Here is a 15209-nt window from a genome sequence, read left to right as displayed (position 1 = left end):
GTGAGGGAGAGAGGAAGAGAGACAGGTGAGAGAGAGAGAGGAAGAGAGACAGGTGAGGGAGAGAGAGGTAGAGAGACAGGTGAGGGAGAGAGAGGAAGAGAGACAGGTGAGGGAGAGAGAGGAAGAGAGACAGGTGAGGGAGAGAGAGAGAGACAGGTGAGGGAGAGAGAGGAAGAGAGACAGGTGAGGGAGAGAGAGGAAGAGAGACAGGTGAGGGAGAGAGAGGAAGAGAGACAGGTGAGGGAGAGAGAGGTAAAGAGACAGGTGAGGGAGAGAGAGGAAGAGAGACAGGTGAGGGAGAGAGGAAGAGAGACAGGTGAGGGAGAGAGAGGAAGAGAGACAGGTGAGGGAGAGAGAGAAAGAGAGACAGGTGAGGAAGAGAGGTAGAGAGACAGGTGAAGGAGAGAGAGAGGAAGAGAGACAGGTGAGAGAGAGAGAGGAAGAGAGACAGGTGAGGGAGAGAGAGGAAGAGAGACAGGTGAGGGAGAGAGAGGAAGAGAGACAGGTGAGAGAGAGAGAGGAAGAGAGACAGGTGAGGGAGAGAGAAAGAGAGACGCAGGCTTGGATAAGGAGCAGAGCACCATGAGAGCACAGGGAGGCGGTCATATGTACCTGGTTTCCAAGGTAGAACTGGAAATGGATGGGAAGAACAATACAAAAAAAAAGATGTCAGTTTTTCTCTCCTTGTTATCAAGACACATCTTTCACTGACAACACGTACCTTCCAGTGGACATACAGTATAAAACAGGTTTGCCAGTGGATAGACACAGCTAGAACTTCATATAGAGGCCTGTGTTCATCATGGGGCAGAGGAAGCAAGATGGAGGAGGTTGGTCAGATCAACTCACCCGGTATTTATTGGCACCGATCTGCTCGACCTGGAATCGTTTAGGACATTTGCATTTCGCTACTTGACGCGTCACCTGAGATGGAGCAGAAGTCAAAGTGTGAGTTTAATATCATTCACATGGTCAGTCTCCACGATTCGCTGGCTGAATTTCACGTCAAGGTCGCAAACCTCATCTTCAATCTTGTCGGCGTCGGTCAGTGGCTTGTAGGCATCTTTGTTGGGGTGAAGGGCGGCCACAAACTCGTAGTAGTCGATGTAGCCATCTCCGTCCCGGTCAAAAATGTCTGCCACCGCACTCATCTCCAGACGACTGGTAGGGAACTCTGGGAAGTACATGTGAACAGGACAGTGAGTTTCTGGTGTCAGGGACATAAACACTCGTCCATCCCTCCCTTCAGGCCAGTAAACTCACTGGAGGACAGGATCCCGTCGATGAACTCCTGTCTGGTGACCTTTCCATCCTGGTCCTTGTCGATGCGCCTGAAGAAGTCCATGACCCGGGACTTCTTATGGTTCATCCAGCGCATGTAGCGCTTCCTCCACACGTCAAAGTCAAAGTTGGCGAACTCCTTCAACTGGAAAACAAACAACAACAAACAACATGCATTATGAACACAGAGAGACTCACCCTGAGGATGTATGAGCCCTGAGGATGTATGGAACACTTCTCAGGGATCCTCCTTTTGATGATGGATAGATTCCGCCTGTGATCGTGCTGTATGCAGGGTGTCTGTGTTGGGGTCTGTGTCTGTGTCTGTGTTGGGTCTGTGTTGGGGTCTGTGTTGGGTCTGTGTCTGTGTCTGTGTTGTGTCTGTGTTGGGTCTGTGTCTGTGTTGGGTCTGTGACTGTGTCTGTGTTGGGTCTGTGTCTGTGTTGGGTCTGTGACTGTGTCTGTGTTGGGTCTGTGACTGTGTTGGGTCTGTGACTGTGCCTGTGTTGGGTCTGTGTCTGTGTCTGTGCTGCAGGTCTGTGACTGGGCCCTACCTCCTCCAGTCTATCCAGGGCGTCGTTGAGTTTCCTCCGCCGGTCCAGCGCCAGGAGCCAGACCTGCTGCCACTTGCTGACCAGAAGGTTGACCCGCGGGTTCTTGGTCTCTATGGGGGGCTGCGTCGCTGACTGGTACATGGCCTGAGTGGGGGAGCGCTTTCCTGCAGGGAGGCAGGTGTGTGTGTGTGTGTGTGTGTGTGTGTGTGTGTGTGTGTGTGTGTGTGTGTGTGTGTGTGTGGGTAAGAGAGTTGGGTACACTGACGAAGATCTTTGGAGGTGTTTATCTCTATGGGTTATTTGTTAATTCCTATGAGACATTGCAAAGCTATACAGATACTATTTAATTAGAAATACCCGACGCCAAAATACATAATAAAGAGCTATTCTGATTAGTATCCCCCCCCCCCCCCCCCCCACAGAGAAAAACAAGTTGAAATCCTGTTTTGCGATGTCGTTCCATGTTCCATGCGTGCTATTCCACTGAGAGTCCATCTTGTTTTTCCTCCATATCAGGAACAGAGAGAATGGGAGTGATGTCATAACCCACATCAACAACTGACATCACTGAAATAGGTGCCGGGGGAGGAGGATGTTGAGTCATCCGGTAACAGCTCAACACCAGGCCAGATGGTCAGGTCAGGGCCAGGGTCTAATCATACCGTGTGTGAGGTGCGTTTGATTTGCATCAGGGTTTGAGCCTGTTCCACTGGTGTCATTGTGAAACTTAAATCAAGCGCAACCGGGGGAAGGGGGGTTGAGGGGGGGTTCATGCTTCCTCTTCATCCTCCCACTGAGTCTTATATCATCTGTCTGCCTGGGTTATATCATCTCATTCTCTCTAGTTCGGACATAGTGGCTTATCGGCAGGCCAGACAGAGGTCATGATCCGGAGGGGGGGGGGGGTGTGTGTGTGTGTGTGTGTGTGTGTGTGTGTGTGTGTGTGTGTGTGTGTGTGTGTGTGTGTGTGTGTGTGTGTTTGCAGGGGTACGTACGTCCGGTTCTCCCTTTCTCCGGGACCGGGATGTGGGACTGGACCTGGGGCTCTGTTGTGGCGGCCGCCTTCCTCTTGTGGGTCTTGGTGATCTTGTCCACATCCGGCTGCTTCCTGGTCATCTCCTCCATGAAGGTCTGCGGGGGGGTGGGGGGGGGGGGGGGGGGTCACGGGTCACAGGTACAGACATGAGATACAGACCTGAGATACAGACCTGAGGTACAGACCTGAGGTACAGACCTGAGGTACAGACCTGAGATACAGACCTGAGATACAGACCTGAGATACAGACCTGAGATACAGACACGGCCAGACAGCCTCTACTTTGCACAGTTGCTAAGCTAACAAGCATGAGAAGCTAACTATGAAAGGCAATGCTAAGAACGCAAATGACAAGACCCCCCCCCCCCCCCCCCCCCAACACACACACACACACACACACCCCCGTACCTGGTGCTGGGCGATGAGGGCCTTGACCTGCTCTATCTCCTGGGGCAGGGTTTCCTGGTCCTGCTGCTCCAGGCTGGTGTGGGCCCACTGCAGCCAGCCCAGCAGGGCCTCCAGGAGCTCCTGAGTGGCCAGCAGCTCGGACAGCGCCCCCGCCAGACGCTGCTGGTGCTGCTTCGCCCACGCCTGCACCTGGACACCAGAGAGCGAACGCACCGTTTACCGAGATGAACACAGACGCCGAGGTAGAGAGCGTCGACGGCAATTACGGTACTGAGAGGATTAACATGGCGGCTTTGCCATGATCTAGGGTATGCCCTCCTTCCCTCCACACACACACACACATACACACACACACACACACACACACACAGGCACACACACACACACACACGTCCTCCCCAGCCTGTAATGTCCAAGCAAACAGATCCGGTGTGTAACGGTGAGCTGACCTCATCGAAGCGTGCTTTAATGATGGTGTTCCAGTGCTTGATGGTGGTGATGGAGTCTGGGTGGCAGATGGTCAAGATGGCCTCTCCCATACTGGTGGCTTTGTTCAGACCCACTCTCTTCTCCTCCTGCCTCCTCATGAACTCCTGTTAGCACACACACACACGCACGCACACACACACACACAAAACATGTTAGCAAACGTGAGCATTCGCAGGGAACTACTGTAAGAACGATGAAACTTCAACTAATGCCTTTCCCTGGTAGGTCAGCCTGGATATAAATCACACACAGTCATACACACAGACACCAGAGGCTATTTTCAATTCAGTGAGGTCATGGCTGAGGAAAAAAGTCTATGTTATGAAGCGAGTTGCCATGGTATCTCAAATCGATGTGTAAATGCCATGTATGGAGTTTGTGCTCTGCCGGTGCCGTCAGTCGGAGCCGTGTCCAACGGCCGACGCGCTGCTGTAACATTACCTCATCACACAGGAATGGCTGTCAGGTGGAGAAACTCTCTCTCTGTGTGGATAGTTTCAGCAAACGGAGCTTTATTGAAGTGGTCAGTTTGCTTAGAGTGAACATAGCTCGGTTTTTAGAGCCAAGTTGGACAGTGCAGTGTTCTAGGAGAATCGTATTGCCTGGTGTCAATAAGCTTTCCATCCACAATGTGTGTGTGTGTGTGTGTGTGTGTGTGTGTGTGTGTGTGTGTGTGTGTGTGTGTGAGTGGGGTTGCTGTTGTGGTCATTGTGGCTGTATGTGTTGTTACCTCCGCCCCAGCGACAGCGCAGGGTGAGAGGTAATGTTTTCGGTGGTGTGTGAGGAGGGAGGGAGGGAGGGAGGGAGGGAGGGAGGGAGAGAGGGAGGGAGGGAGGGAGGGAGGGAGGGAGGGAGGGAGGGAAGGATAAAGAGACAGAGAGACAGAGAGAGAGAGAGAGAGAGAGAGAGGGAGGGAGGGAGCGATAAAGAGAAAGAGACAGAGAGAGAGAGACAACTGTGATATCCTGTGATATCGTGCCAGACTCGGCGTCTCCATGCCTAGCTGCCTCATGTCTTGACTAATTCAAACAAGCATCTGATCAAACGGAGAGAGGGAGTGAATCATCACTCCTGGACTATAATCTAATCATATTTCATATCTATATGGTCTATGAGCTGTTTCCTGGTTTGTCCATTCACCTCCATTCATTTTGTGGACTAGGATATGCAAAAACTACCAGAGCGATTATCCTGAAACTCGGTGGAAGGGTTAGCTCTCTTAACGCATGCTGCAATACCAAACATGTCCTGCTCACACGCACGTGCGCGTGCACGGAGCCACGGAATGCCTTCATGGGCGGAGGATTTCCAGTTGCTATCGACTTGCCTTGTGTTGTTCTATCAGGGCACGCAGGGACTCCTCGTCGTCAGGGAGGCTGCCATGGAAACGCAGACTTTGCTCCGCCTCTGCCAGCCACTCCAACAGGATGTGCACCGTGGAGTGGAACTCCTCCGCCTATAGGCACGGGAGTCAAAGGTCAGGGGGTCACACACACACACACACTCACATACAGACACATATACACACACCCTGGGTTCAGTAGATACCCTGGTTCTGGTTCTGGTCCTACCTGACACAAGGCCTGTTCCAGGCGGGTCTGCTTGGACACGGACAGGGCACACACCGTCTCCCAGCGCGTGCTCAGCTCCTGCATCTGAACTTTGACCCAGGACGAGTCGTCGTGGCTACTGTCCACCAGCTCCCTGGCCGAGCGCTTCAGAGCCTGGACACTTCCTGTGCGCTTCCCCAGCTCCTTCTGGAACACCTGGGACACGGGGCGGGGCAGGAGACGTGAGCACTCACACACACTGTATACACACACACCACATAAACACCAACACACACACACACACACACACACACACTGTATACACACACACCACATAAACACCAAAACACACACACACACACACACACACACACCACATAAACACCAACAAACACACACACACACACCACATAAACACCAAAACACACACACACACTGTATACACACACACCACATAAACACCAAAACACACACACACACACTTTCTCTGTACTGGAGTAGCTCTGGTCCAAACAGACCCCCGTCAACACTGATGGTGACAAAGAGGGACACATACAGAATGTGACTGAGCATAGAGAAAGGGGAGAGAGAGAGAGAGAGAAAGAGAGAGAGAGAGGGGGAGAGAGGGAGGGAGGGAGGGAGAGAGAGAGAGAGGGAGAGAGAGGGAGAGAGATAGGGAGGGAGGGAGAGGGAGAGGGAGAGGGAGAGGGAGAGGGAGAGGGAGAGGGAGAGGGAGAGGGAGAGAGGGAGGGAGGGAGAGAGAGAGGGAGAGAGGGAAGGAGGGAGGGAGGGATAAAGAGAAAGAGACAGAGAGACAGAGAGAGAGAGACAACTGTGATATCCTGCCAGACTCGGTGTCTCCATGCCTAGCTGTCTCATGTCTTGACTAATTCAAACAAGCATCTGATCAAACGGAGAGAGGAAGTGAATCATCACTCCTGGATTATAATCTAATCATAGTTCATATCTGAGCTGGAGGGAAGGAGAACATGTGTGGTTGTCTATGAGGTTGAGGACCCAGTGTGTGGTTACTTATGTACAGTATGAGGTTGAGGACCAGGTGTGTGGTGTCCTTGTGGTTATCTATGAGGTTGAGGACCAGGTGTGTGGTTACCCTGTGGTTATCTATGAGGTTGAGGACCAGGTGTGTGGTTACCTTGTGGTTATCTATGAGGTTGAGGACCAGGTGTGTGGTTACCTTGTGGTTATCTATGAGGTTGAGGACCAGGTGTGTGGTTACCTTGTGGTTATCTATGAGGTTGAGGACCAGGTGTGTGGTTACCTTGTGGTTATCTATGAGGTTGAGGACCAGGTGTGTGGTTACCTTGTGGTTATCTATGAGGTTGAGGACCAGGTGTGTGGTGTCCTTGTGGTTATCTATGAGGTTGAGGACCAGGTGTGTGGTTATCTATGAGGTTGAGGACCAGGTGTGTGGTTACCTTGTGGTTATCTATGAGGTTGAGGACCAGGTGTGTGGTTACCCTGTGGTTATCTATGAGGTTGAGGACCAGGTGTGTGGTTACCTTGTGGTTACTATGAGGTTGAGGACCAGGTGTGTGGTTACCTTGTGGTTATCTATGAGGTTGAGGACCAGGTGTGTGGTTACCTTGTGGTTATCTATGAGGTTGAGGACCAGGTGTGTGGTTACCTTGTGGTTATCTATGAGGTTGAGGACCAGGTCGATGTCTCCGTGGACAGGCTGATCCTCGGCCAGCTGGGGTTCCACCTTGTACAGCCAGTCTATGAGCGCCTGCAGAGCGTCTGTGAACTGACCTGAGAACAGCAGGGCCTCCTCTAACTTGTTCTGCCTGGAATACAACCAGGGTGGTTGTTAGGATGGGAAAAACATCTACCAGTATTTCTACATGTGGGTTTCAAATGGATGGTAATATTCTGAATATAGTCTGGTTGTGAACTAAAAGCCATTTTAATAATTACCATTATCAGTATAAAATGGCACATATAATAATGTACATTTATCACTAAATAGGGTCTTCAACATGTCCATCCCAGTCATGACTGAAAGACTATATTAATAATCGTCATCAGTGGGAGACGACAGGAAATAGGCCTGTCCCCAGTCTGCTGGCGTCCCCAGGTACGTACCTCTCCACAGACTTGCCACAGACCGTGTCCCACTTGTCCCTCAGTTCGCTCAGCATGTCGTCCAGCTTCTGGTTGTCGTCTTGCAGGGACGTCTTGTCCTTCAGGGCCCGGCCTGTCCGGCTGGTGGTGTCGTACACAGAGTGTTTACTGCCCAGAACCTTCTGGAAATCCTGGAGTGGGCAAACAGCAGAGCAGAAGAGAGGAGAGGAGAGAAGAAGAGAGGAGAGGAGAGAAGAGAAGAGAAGAGAAGAAGAGAGGAGAGGAGAGGAGAGGAGAGGAGAGGAGAGGAGAGGAGAGGAGAGAAGAGAAGAGAAGAGAAGAGAAGAGAAGAGAAGAGAAGAGAAGAGAAGAGAAGAGAAGAGAAGAGAAGAGAAGAGAAGAGAAGAGAAGAGAAGAGGAGAAGAGGAGAAGAGAAGAGAAGAGAAGAGAAGAGAAGAGAAGAGAAGAGAAGAGAAGAGAAGAGAAGAGAAGAGAAGAGAAGAGAAGAGAAGAGAAGAGAAGAGAAGAGAAGAGAAGAGGGCAGGACAGAAGATAAACAGTCACTATACTGTTTGAGTCGGTCACTTATATAAACATGGTGTGAATTAGATATGTCTAGACTTGGCAGACACAAATTAATCTTATTGATCTAAATAGCTGTTCATAACATCGACCCATTTCAGTCATAGTCCCTCTTCAGGGCTGAGAGAGCTGCTCTCCATCCATCCAGCTGTACGGCTCACAGTCATCTGCACTTCAACCCTAGCTGGTTAGACCACGGCCTGCCCCCCTGTACCCCACGGTCTGCCCCCCCGTACCCCCACAATCCACGACTCGCTGGCTACAAACATGAGAATCTGAAGCTTTTCCACACAGGCATGTAGATGATTTAAGACTAGCTCTCTTCTCTTTGGACTTTCCCAGGGGAAGAAGTCAGGGTTGAGTGTGGGGAGGGTGGTGACCGTGGTTTCTGAGAGTACCCAGTGTTTTAACTGTCACGGAAAAAGGGGTCAAAAAACCAAGCGTCTTTCATCCAGCCGGATTAAAGGTATCCAAAATCGGGCGCGTCCCTAATACATTCTGTACATCCAGAGATTAAGTTAGGATTAGAACAAGCTGCTCCGCACACACCAGCTAGCTGGCCGGCTCGGATCGAACGCCAACGCCGCCAACGCCACAGAAGAACGCGCTAATGCACACCGTCTACTGATATAATGCATATATAGACTGCAGCGTTAAAACAGTGATGCGTTTCTCCTAATGCGCGGCTGCTAGGAGAGGCAGTGGGAGCTGCGGTTTTAAGGCGGAACAGCTGTGTTAGCGCTGCGCTGTTCAGATGAATGGCCAGGCTGCTGCAGATGTTTCATTCTGTCCGACCAGACGTTTGTGTAGACGTCTGCCAGCGAAAATCCCCGCCAGCTCTCTCTCTTTCGCTCTCTCCCTACGTCTCTCTTCCTCCCTTTCTCTCTAGCCCCTACCTCTATCTCTCTCTCTCTCTCTCTCTCTCTCTCTCACACCTCTCTCTGTCTCTTCTCTGCCCAGAGAAGGAGGGGTAGTGCAGTTTGGCTCACCTTGTGCTGGACCAGCTGGGTCTTGATTTTGTCAGGGTCATTGGCTATTTCCAGCTCAGAGTCCAGAGCCTTCTCAGACTCGTCCAGCCATTCCGTCAGCTTGCTCCAGGTTTCATGGAACTGGGGAGAGAGAGAGAGAGAGAGAGGGAGGGAGAGAGAGAGAGAGAGAAAGAGAGAGAGAGAGAGAGAGAGAGAGAGAGAGAGAGAGGTACTGAATGCTAAGTATAAAGTTCATGGCTGTGATATTTCATGATTTCCCTTGGTGTATTGTTGTGTGTTGACAGGAGTGTGTATTAGTGTATTAGAGTATTAGTGGAACATGATCTGCCCTCATGCTAATGAAGCCCTCACTAACAGGTTCAACTCTTGGAACCAACATCCAGCCCGAATCTCGTGTTACTCTCCTTGCTGTCCAAACATAATAAACGCCGTTACAATGGCAGTGACAGATCGTGTAGTCAGCTCTAGCCTGAGGCGCTGAGTTATTGTATTACTGTATCTCAAGCGATGGAGAACGCCTGAGGGGCCGAGCCCTGTACCTGTCTTAAACACGCCTTGAGAAATGTTTTCGCGTATGTTATCCGCCCCGGGGTTGGCAATGTGCTATATGGCTTTTTAACACACGCATGCACAGATGCACACACACACACACACACACACGCCATTATGTAAGCTTGGAGATGAGCGGCGTTCGTCTGTACCTGCTTGGCTCTCTTCCTGGCGTCGTCCAGGACTCGTCCTCTCTCGACCGACCTCTGGACCAGCTTCTCCCAGCGGCCCTGGACGCTGAGCAGCAGGTTCTTGATGAGGACCACGTCCTGCTTCTGGCTGAAGTACTTCAGGTGAGTCCCCGTCTTATCCAGCTCTATGATCTGGTCTCTGTGGGCGTTCACCTCGGTCACAAACACCTAGGGACACACACACACACAGACACACACACACACACACACACACACACACACACACACATACATACACACACACACACAGTAGGGATGGACACAAGTTACGCACTACATCGTAGTGAGCATATTTATCAACAGTAGACAGCATGTCTGTCTTCAAGATGTCCTCCACACACACACACACACACACACACACACACACACACACACACACACACCTTGTGCTCGTCGATCTGGAACACGATGGTCTCCATGATGAGGGAGGCGGGCGAGGCCATGGTGAGCGTCTGCTCAGCCTGGGTCAGCCAGTTGATGAAGTCCTGCAGGTTGTTGTGGAAGTCTGTGGCCAAGTCCAGGGCCTCCTCCAGTCTCACCTGGGGACAGAGAACATAGAGGGTTACACACACACACACACACACACATACTGTACTATAGGCATGCATGCACACACACACACACACACACACACGCACACACGCACACACACACACACACACATACTATAGGTATGCACACACACACACATTGTACACATGCATACACATACTGTACCCAGGCACACATGGCATACTGTATACACACACACTGCCACAGCATGAAGTCATGGTTCTAATCGACCCTTGACCCCTGACTAAACAGGAAGTCTGCGTCTCTCCCTGGAGAGCCTCGCAGCGCTGAGGGAGGAAGTGCTGGATGGCGGCTGCATCCTCCAGGTACAAATGTGGAATATCCGCCTTTGATCGAATCAAACCCCCGCGGTGGTCCGATCATCCGACAGGGCCTGCCAGCAGCGTAACATCCACCTCACATTCAAACTACCAGCTAATCACATTACAGGGACACACAGCAAATGTATTTACAGGAGCTGAGCACCAGCCAGTAGCCTAATGCCTGGTGCTCAGCCCCTGTAAACACATTTGCGGTCTCTTGTCTAAATACAGTGAGCTGACTGATACAGTAGGCCTTGGCAAGGCTCTCAAGAGTCCAGAGGAACTAGTGCGATGCGGAACGCAGTAGAGTACAGTAAAATACAGTAGAAACACCGAAGACAAAAGCTGAGTCGGGGGAGTCGACAGGGCTGTCGTAGCCTGCACTAGTTCAGCTCAGTCAGGAAGTGAGCTGAGTACAATGGCGGACTGGCCATCGGGACGTTCGGGACGAATCCCAATGGGCCGTTCCTCAAGTGGGCTGGCTTGGATGCCCGCACGAGCACGACAATCGGAACCCCCCCCCCCCCCCCCCACCCCCCCACCCCCGCTCAACAAATCAGAAAGCCCGTTCAGTTGGCCGACTGGGGCTATGTTACCCGAACTGAATTATTTCCCCAGTCCCCCCTGGTTGAGATGCAGAGCCAGTAGAGAACAGGAGAAGTATGGCAGCAGACAGTCAGTGAAATGGGGTTGTGAAGTGGGGTTTTGGATCTAGTGCCCCACCCTGCACCCCCCTGGCAGCTGTAGCTGTCTCTGGTGATGCGTCAGCAACCCTGTGACTCACACGCTGAACAAGGCCCTGCTGCATTCTGACCACTTCCTGTTCTGCATTCTGACCACTTCCTGTTCTGCATTCTGACCACTTCCTGTTCTGCAGTGATGCGGCAGGTGAACACCACCACATCCAGGGCCGGCCTGTCCTCTCCAGCTCACCACCACTCAGGGCTCGGATTAAAGGCTTAGCCCATGCGCCCACACACACACACACACACGGGCACACACACACGCACACACGGGCGCACACTCATACGCACACACAAGTGCCGACAGACACAGCTATTTCCCCCTGGGCATGTAAACCCAACAATATGAATCAGCATAAATGCTCTGACCCATATGACAGATGTAATCCGTCAAGTACAGTGGCAGCTGTATGAGGGTGTCACCCTGACCGTTGTACGGTACATGCAGGTTCTGGCCCTAGTTCTTATTTTCATAAACCCAGGAAGCCAAAGACACGTTTCCATTTTCGCCACCCGAAGAAGGAATCAATAAAGCTTCCTGAATCTTGAATATTCTAGATGTTGTTTGTCAATGGTTTCAATGGGACACTTTTGAGGCAGGTTATTGCAGGTTGCAGTGGGTACGTCGGCCCTCTGTCTGAGAGATCACCATCACGCCGTCCCCTCCCCTCCCCTTACCTTTCTCTCGGCCACCTTGGCCTGGACGCTCTCCCACTTCTCCCGGAGGCTGCTGAGGTCCTGCTCCGTGTTGTTGTCCTGGCCGGCGGGGCAGGAGGTGAGGAGCTGCTGACCCTTGGTCATGAGCTGCTGGAACAGCTCCTCCTTGACCTCCAGGGCTGAACACAGCTCCTGCAGGGAGACAGGGGGTGATATTCCTCTGGGTGTCCACTTACAACACTGTGACACTTTGAGACTGTTTCACAATGATTATGATCACTGTTATTATTATTATTATTATTATTATTATCATCATCATCATTATTATTTGATTGTTATTGTAGTGTGTGCGTATCTAAACTTTAACTAATTTAATCTACATTTTAACTAATTTAATTTAACTATTGACAAGGGACATTCATGTCATTCGTGGCATTATGGTCACAATTATGGTGATGATACAGTACCTGTAGTGATAATGTGCCTGTCTCTGCTTCTGTGGTGTTTGTAAGAGCTACCAACTAAAACAATGGCTAAGTACCATAGCAGGTTATTCAAACACAGCCAAGCATCTCTCTCTCTCTCTCTCTCTCTCACACACACACACACACACACACACACACACACACACACACACACGCACACACACACACACACACACACACACACGCATGCACACACGCACGCACACAAAGGAACACAGATTCAAACCCAAATTCAATGATGAATGAGGAAATTATAATTTGGCAAACTCTGGTTCCCATAGTTAATGCTAATGGTCGTCCCACCAGATAGTGTCTGAGGCGGTTACCCTATCAGAGCACAGCCAATCAGCAGACAAGCCTGCGCAGCGTTCCCCGTGGAACACGCTAGAACAATGCGGAACACGACCCGGGGATTTAACCGGCCCTCTTTCTAAAGAAGACCCTGCCGCAGATTCTGCGCTGTCATTTCATTTTCACACTTCAGATGAAGCCCAGGCCCGAGGCGTAGCGGGCCGGGTCCGAGGCCCCCATCTGTGCCACGCCTTTCACCGGGTTAAATACCTACCAGATGGGCGTGGAGCTGCTGGCGGGCCGTGTCTGGTAAGCCTCCCAACGCCTTCGACGCCGCCAGCTGACGCTCCGTGTCTTTCAGCCACTGCTGCATATCTTCGATCTCGCCATGGAAACCCTGGGCCTAGAACACAATGCAGCCCGGGTCAGGACAATGGGCCTTTAAACAGCGTATTGTGAGCAACTTAGGGGCGGGGGAGAGAGATGTGTCTGGGGTATCAGAGAGAGACGTGTTTGGGCTATCAGCCCCTCACATGCGTTTGATGGCGCGTTGCCTGGGGGATATAGTCGACAATATTGTCTAATTAGTCTCCATTTAATGACATTGTTTAATTGCCTGAAACCAGCCTGGCTTTTTACATTTCATTGGCTTTTATCGTCTTCAGATCCAAACGTCTATTTGCGAATCTTTAAATGTAAATGACATTTCTCTATAACATTTTTAAAGAGCTTTGTAGGTTTAATGGGTTCCTAGCTCAAGCGTTCCTGGAGAGAAACCTCCGGTACACCAGGACTAAACCCCGAGCTTTGATGCTTTTAATAAATAAAAAATAAAGCTTCACTTCAAGAAATTGTACCTACTTCATTTTTGTCAACCCTTCCTGAATCTTGGCCAGTAAGAGACAGAATCTACAGAGTGTGCTTGATAACAGGCCTTTTAACATCTTTGAATAAAAATGCCCCTACAGTCTATCCACGTCGTTTACACCTCATGCTCAAATCAGATCAAAGCATTCCTGTTCAGGAGTTATGAGTTATGAATAGAGCACCAGGTGAGGCAGCAGGAGGGAGCAGGAGGGAGAGGAGGAGAGGAGGAGAGGTAGGGAGGGAGCAGGAGGGAGCAGGAGGGAGAGGAGGGAGCAGGAGGGAGCAGGAGGGAGCAGGAGGGAGAGGAGGAGAGGAGGAGAGGTAGGGAGGGAGTAGGCACCTCCTCTAAAAGCAACTTAATGGTTTGAAGATTCAACATTCTTCCCCCCCTGCAGAGAGGAGCATGAATCATAAATCATGGAGCCAGCCTCTACAGGGCTGTATGGATGGTGGAGGCTGGATAGACCAGCCTCTACAGGGCTGTGGATGGTGGAGGCTGATAGACCAGCCTCTACAGGGCTGTATGGATGGTGGAGGCTGATAGAGGGCTCAGTTGAGAGGTTAGGTCACCATGAGGTTGTGACCCTGTAAATACTCTGACAATGCCCCGCATGTATGGCTGGATCTGGGAGAGACGGGGTCTGGGTGAGGCTGGAGGCTGGGTGAGGTCGGGGGCTGGGTGAGGCTGGGGGCTGGGTGAGGCTGGGGGCTGGGTGAGGCTGGGTGAGGTCGGGGGCTGGGTGAGGCTGGGGGCTGGATGAGGTCGGGGGCTGGGTGAGGCTGGGGGCTGGGTGAGGCTGGCTGAGGCTGGGGGCTGGGTGAGGTCGGGTGCTGGGTTGAGGCTGGAGGCCGGGTGAGGCTGGAGGCCGGGTGAGGCCGGGTCAGCGGAGGTACCAGCCGGTTTACCTGCAGCAGAGCGACGTCCAGCTGCTGCCTCCTCTGCTCCGTCTTCTCCAGGATGGCCCCCCAGCGGAGGCCGAGGGCCTCCAGCTTGCTCTGCAGCCCCGAGGCCTCCTCCCCGGACGTGGACGCCACCAGGTCGCTGCCCGCCTTGTTCACGGCCTCCACCGTGCTCTTGTGGGCCAGTACGTCGTTCTGCAGCACCTGGGGAGACGCAGGAGACAAAGGGGTCAGAGTCACACCTGGACCTCACACTGGACTGTAAATGTCAGACAATACTATGAAATACTCGGGGTGCACTTGATTTACACTACTGGAACAGTCTCGAATGTGCAAACCCGTTGATAAATCAAACATTCCACATTTGGTGTATCTGACCGAAGCATGACCAGCAGAAAAACGAAAGCGCATGGATCAGTCAGACACATGAAAAACCTGATGATCAAATCCTAGGGGGTCGGCCATTAGCTGTAAAAATGGATCACAAAGAAAGAGATAATGTACTAAGTATGTCTAAGTGTCTATAGTATCTATTCTAATGGATATTGTCCCCCGCCCAAACCATCCACTAAACTCATATAGGTCAAACATTCAGAGATGATGAGACTCTGGATAAACCTGCCGGCCATGTTAGACCAAGCATGGTGGTCTTTCAGTCCAGCGGTCGTCAGACATAA

At 51.6% G+C, this 15209-nt stretch overlaps 1 protein-coding gene across 1 annotated transcript in view; it reads right to left on the bottom strand.

The window, feature by feature from the left end:
• The window catches only part of dst (dystonin), a gene marked incomplete at its 5' end in the record, with an annotated part of 129628 nt that overhangs the window by 7657 nt on the left and 106762 nt on the right, over positions 1-15209 (bottom strand). Inside the window, 18 exons of the mRNA XM_084458642.1 lie at positions 613-630; positions 850-924; positions 1020-1174; positions 1264-1426; positions 1836-1999; positions 2831-2966; positions 3280-3468; positions 3729-3872; positions 5096-5224; positions 5340-5534; positions 6967-7126; positions 7425-7594; positions 8975-9094; positions 9676-9882; positions 10098-10253; positions 12011-12181; positions 13040-13168; positions 14539-14736. Coding sequence (XP_084314768.1) covers positions 613-630; positions 850-924; positions 1020-1174; positions 1264-1426; positions 1836-1999; positions 2831-2966; positions 3280-3468; positions 3729-3872; positions 5096-5224; positions 5340-5534; positions 6967-7126; positions 7425-7594; positions 8975-9094; positions 9676-9882; positions 10098-10253; positions 12011-12181; positions 13040-13168; positions 14539-14736 — 2679 coding nt within the window. The remainder of the gene's footprint in view (positions 1-612; positions 631-849; positions 925-1019; positions 1175-1263; positions 1427-1835; positions 2000-2830; positions 2967-3279; positions 3469-3728; positions 3873-5095; positions 5225-5339; positions 5535-6966; positions 7127-7424; positions 7595-8974; positions 9095-9675; positions 9883-10097; positions 10254-12010; positions 12182-13039; positions 13169-14538; positions 14737-15209) is intronic.

The sequence above is a fragment of the Borostomias antarcticus genome (genome assembly GCF_949987555.1).
Source record: "Borostomias antarcticus genome assembly, chromosome: 25".
Taxonomy (NCBI): Eukaryota; Metazoa; Chordata; class Actinopteri; order Stomiiformes; family Stomiidae; genus Borostomias; species Borostomias antarcticus.
Note: the sequence above shows the minus strand (reverse complement) of the source record. Positions and strands in the feature narration are given on the sequence as shown.